Raw genomic sequence first — 5,958 nt, 5'->3', positions numbered from 1 at the left:
TAAGGGTTTGTATGTGTGTACATTGAAAGATTGATTAGATGATAAATGGACATCAGTTTTTAAGAATCGAAATATACAAACATATAGATACAATTTAGGGTTACAGTAGTTGTAACATTAATAATCCAAGTTCACAGTTTAAAAAGATAATAAATTACCACTATTCTTTATACTGTATATCACATCCAGACCCTTTGAAATGGATAATTGTGTTATTTGCAAAACAATCACATCTTCTTATCTTTTTTTTAGATAAAAAAGAACACATAATGTCATCATATTGTGAGAAATATATTTTCTTTTTGTTGCGGTTGTGAGTAAAATCGATTAAATATCATAAAGGGATTCGAAATCCAATATAACAGATGTGCATTTTGACAATTTATATCTCGTCAATGTATATCTCGTCAATGATTAGTGAGACCATAATATTTGAATATCCCAAATCTGATACAAATGTTGAATGGCGGATAAAACCAAAAAGGACAAAAAGAACTGTTAAAGCGTCTAACAATCAAACATAACAGTTACCTTTGCAAGACTTTCCTATTAAACACTAGTAAGGCGTAGCACATTATCCCACAGCTTCACTTAAGTTATATGAATTTTCTAGCACATATTTAATTGGAATATTGTGCTCTTTTTTGAGAAAGTTGATCATAATCATGCGTCAATATATCATGGACGATCTAAACTTAAACCAAACATAATATTTACATTTGCGAGAATGGCTTTGTCGTTTATTAAACACTAGTAAGGCTTGAACATTACCCCACAGCTTCCCTAAGTTATATAAGTCCTCCAACAAATGTTTGATCGACGTGTGTGCTCTTTTGTGTTCAGATAGTTGATCGCAGACATGCGTCAATATACCATGGACGATTTAAACTCTTAAACCATTTTCCAGGAGCATTGATTAAGAGCACAATCTATTTCAATTTATTTCTAATCGTACCATAATCCTTGAATATTATCTCTAAATAATATGGTATACATTTGTAGATTAACAGAAACGAACTAGAATTAATAAACGACTATCTTGATTAGTAATACGTACATCTCTAGAAAAGGTTTTAAATTATCTATAAAAAATGCAGACAGTTTTGATGGTTTCCTTAAAAAAATCACTTCAATTGAAAAGCAGACCTATACTCAGTCAATGCCTTTTGATATCTTACATAATTTACAAACATAATTGAAACTATCTGGAGGAGACCCACACGTAGCCTCTGGCTATTGACAATCATCTTTAAATAAATAAAGAATTGAATTGAATTAAGCTATCGTCCATAAGTTTTCAACATTCAAAATCATGTTTATTTTCTTGTTCAAAGATTCCATACATCATAGAAAAACTAGGCAATTGTCATATAAACCATAGTTACTTCAATTATTCTTAGTAACATTGTAGAGGAAAGCAATTTCGTTTGTGTTCGCAACAAGAAGTGAGCTGGTTTGTTTGTCAAAGAAAATAGCTGCCGGTTTATGTAGACCATTTTCGCCTGTTAGGATTTCCCTGTGATGTTTCCCATCGTTTGATATAACGACCACATTCGACGATGTCACTCCAACAACAAACACGTTACCGTCATTATCTACAGTGATGCCGCTCGGATAATCCAAAACTAAAGTATCCATGAAACTCCAATCACATGACCCATCACGGTCACAACAAACTACAATTTGTTCATGCATAACAGTGTAGTATATCTTATCGTTGAACACATATATGTTGTTATATGCTCGTAAGTCACAACTGATCACATGAGAGGTAGTATAATCCACAGTGTTTATTATATAGATACCATGATTTTCAACAGAGACAAACAATGAGTGTTGATCACATGTGACTCCCCATGAACGACCAGGCAGGTTGATGAACTGGATATTATTTCGGCTCTCGGTGTCTATAATGTCAACTCCCTTTCGTTAACTGGACATTCCAGATGTGATAGCGATCCTTTTCTCATCGATAAATGTTATGTCAAACCCATAACTAGGACTAAGCAACATATTGAATTTCAATGTATCATCTGACGCAACAACATAAAGCGTTTTTCTTGTGGAATGATCAGTAAATAAATATTCGCCATTAACTGATATGCAACAACCTCTAATATTCACCCCGCCTGTTGTAATTTTTTTCTGACGAATCAACTTCAAATTGTTAATGGTCTTCTTTGGTGTTACTTGCAACTGTGCTTGTTTGTCTTTCGCTCTGATTAAACGAATACTTCTCAACTTGTTTTTAACTTCAATTGATCCAACAGATTTCAAACTTTCTAAGATACTAAGCACACCGAGGTCTACTTTAAAAACGATATCGACTGGTTCAAATTGGTTATTTTCAACCAAGGATTGTAAATATTGTTCATTGTCAAAAATTTTCATCTCAATATCTCTCATTACAAGAAATGTTTGAACATCTGTAGCATGTTGTTTTATGCTTTGAAGGTTGTTCTGATATTCTGTTATTAACTTCCCCTTTTCTTGTACTGATGCTAACATATTCTGAATATTCCCCTTACATTGACACACATTTTTCTCAAGATCTTGTTTTATTCCGTTTTCAAGTTTGTCTAAATGTTCGTTCATTTGAGTTCTTATTTGTCGAATTTTTGTACGATGTCGCTCCTTGCGTTCTTCAATACTGGCTAAATTAGCCTTTCGGTCCTGTTTAATTATATCAATGTTGTGTAATAAGTCCACCAGTCTTGCTTCTAAATCTTGTAATAGTCCGGATGTCTTAGTGTTATTGGTAACTTCGTCAAGAGGAATGACGTTGCATTTTTGATGTTCTTTAACGCATTTGAAACAAAAAGGTAACGCATGGGCAACGCAGTATAGTTGATACTTTTCATTGTGGTAAGTACATGACTGCTGTATACCAGTAATGAAGGACGGAAGAGATTTGTACTTATCAATTGGTATGAGTTCGTGACTTCCTGTGGCTTTGAGTACTTTATGATGTTCTCGACAGTCATTACAGATGGCTTCTTCACACTCCGAGCACCAGTATGTTGATGGTTTGGTTATATGTCGCTCTGAACATGGACCACAAAGACTTGTACTTGTAGCCATGGTGATACCTAAAATATGTATATACTTGTATTTAAAACATACTTTTTATATTTATTTTCATAAAAAAACAGAGCGACGATACCGAGGGTTAATTTAAAATTCTTGTATGACGTGCTTCTATAGCTTTGTAAACAACACCGTGATAACATTTTCGTTATATCTATACTTAACGCAGACTCAGAGAGATACATGATAATGGATGTTACAGTATACCTCCCACGTAAATCCACATGTATCAGAACCTATTCACAAAAGCTATGCCGATATTTTGTTTAAAAAAATGAAAGTGAAATAAACTACAGAACTTTTAGTCTTGTTCGAATGCATAAAAAAAAGAATTAATGCACAAGCGATTGGAGAAATCTACAATTCAAAATAAAATAAACTCAGGGAAAGTTCATGAATTTTTTCGGCACATTTAAGTCATTTCAAAACATAACGTTATAGAAATGAAAATGCTAAAGCTGAAGGTTTTTCCGTTACGTAAACCATTGAAATTCGTATACTATTACACTAAAATGATTCTTTGAGGTTAATGTTGTTTTATTTTCTATTCTAATTCATTATTCGAATATTTACGGCTTACGAGAAAAACATGGCAAATGTTCGGTTTGAGAATTTAAAGAATAAAATTCATTTTTTTTCTAGCAGTTGTTTACGCTAAATGAATGCAAGCTACATATTTATTAGAAAGTGTAAGCTTTATCTAAATAGGAGTAAAAAAGAACAGCAGCATATACGGCATTCCCACCATCGCTTCGATTTTTAAATGACCGTATTTGTCCTATTTGAATCGAAAAAAATCATGGAAGCCATAGATTTGTTGTAAATTTACACATGGCCTGTGCCGTTATATTCGTTAATTTTATCCGTCGATAAACTTCAGGACTAAATTCAAATATCACGGCCCAAGCCATGTGTAAATTTCCAACAAATCTATGGATTCCATGAATTATGTCTTAAATCAACATCAAATTCAACCCCATTGCTAAAATATAATTCTTATATGATTTGCATATCTCTATATAGTTAACTGTGATTGGTCAGTTCCATTTTCTATTCTCGGTTTACACTTCGATAGACTGGGTTGCCGAAACTACTTTTGTAACTAATGTAAACAATATGGTGGCTTGAAATCGCGAACGGCAATCGTGTAAATATAACCGGGCTTAAATTAATTTATATTTTATAGTTGTAGTAAAAATTTAGTAAAACGGAGTTTATAATTACAGCCATAAGCAATTTATTTGATTGTTAAAAAATACGGAAATCACATGACCTTCCATTCATCTGAGAAAAAAAAATGGTCTGCTAAAATCTGTACAGTAAACATGGAGCTTGATGCGGATTTTGACATATCTACGTTGCCAGATCTTCCAATAACTTTCGAATTACAACTGCCAGAAGAAATGAATGCTGAAGTTGTTGACCTCTTCGAAATAATGCACCAAGAAGTTGAAGGTGATGACGAAATGCTTCTTCATGCTGTAACAAGCATCAAGAATTATCCACCCTACCAGTACCAAACACAACTTCTTCTGCTGAAACAGTTGTAGATGTCCAAGTTGAAATACAACAACATAATCAAGAACCTGCACCGATACAGGAATCAGAAAATTCATCAAGAAGATTTAAAAATCTAGACAAAAACACTTTGCTTGAAATAGAGCAAAATCAATACAGTGCATCAACCAAAAAGAATACAAAGTGAGAAGTTGGAGTATTTAATGGTTTGACTCGATAAAAAAAATCTTTTTGAAACACAGTGATATAAACCTACCCAGGCAATGATTAGTTTTGACAGACAATATAAATCAAAACTTGGACGATTTCCCAGAAAGGAGTAGATTCAACTTGAAATATCACAAGGCACAAGATAAAATAAAACATTAAACAGAATTTCCACAACATGATATAACATAAACCTAATACATTTCAATGTTTATTTAATACCCGACTAAACAGACAGAGAAAAAATACTTTAAATACAATGTAGACAACTTTCTAATTTGTGCTCTTTCCCCGTCAATTCCTAATTATATCACGACACAATGCTTATGTTATTACCTTACAGTAAGAACCGATTCTTTAAGATGTCATTGTTTACGCCCATTGACCATGGGTAAAAAAACAAAACTTGAGATTGTGTACACAATGTTTTATTTGACTTAATTAATGAAATAATCAAACAAAGACATATTTTAGAAAATATGAATGAAAGGAGAATCTGATTTCTACAAATAGGTTCATAAGACAGCAATCAAACAACGACAGTAACCAAAATAAATATCTTTTCATATATGTACGTGCTGCGTTAAACAGACATCTCAAAGACCGTGGCATTGATATTGTCCGTGATTCAGAATTCAAAGCAGCAAGCTCTATGTTGAGTGCCAAGCTCAAATTCAATTTCCGCAATGTATTTTCAAGACCAACACATCATAACCCTACAATATCAACTCCTGAATGGATGAAAATAAATACCTACCTTATGAAAAAAGAGGAACCTGTTGCACTCCGTTTTAGAGTATGGTACCTTTGATGCATTCATTTCGTCAACCGTGGGGTAGAATTCCATCATCAATTGAGCATAAATTCCTTCAAATTTGAAAGTGATGAAAGGGGATCTAAATTTCTGTCAATTTCGCATGAGACACAAAAACAAACACCAAGGTGGACTAGATGATGCAACAGAAGAAACACAAGATAAGAGAACGCATGCCGTATTACTACGATAAAGCATTTTCTTTTTAAATGTGATCCAGCCGCTAAATCACTGTTCAACCAACGCTGCAGAGAAGCCTTACGCTGTGCATCTATGTACAACACATGGTATAATGTAACGCCTTTAAAAACTTCTCAGCTTTCAGGCCCGAC

At 33.3% G+C, this 5,958-nt stretch overlaps 1 protein-coding gene across 1 annotated transcript; it reads right to left on the bottom strand.

Moving 5' to 3' along the window:
* Positions 1-1,929: 1,929 nt before the first annotated feature.
* On the bottom strand, positions 1,930-3,081 carry LOC139504368 (uncharacterized). The gene has a single exon (XM_071294443.1). The coding sequence runs from the start codon at positions 3,079-3,081 to the stop codon at positions 1,930-1,932; it is 1,152 nt and encodes a 383-aa protein (XP_071150544.1).
* Between the last annotated feature and the right edge of the window lie 2,877 nt (positions 3,082-5,958).

This window comes from Mytilus edulis, chromosome 14 (assembly GCF_963676685.1).
Source record: "Mytilus edulis chromosome 14, xbMytEdul2.2, whole genome shotgun sequence".
In the NCBI taxonomy this organism is placed as follows: Eukaryota; Metazoa; Mollusca; class Bivalvia; order Mytilida; family Mytilidae; genus Mytilus; species Mytilus edulis.
This window is presented reverse-complemented; position numbering and strand designations above follow the sequence as displayed.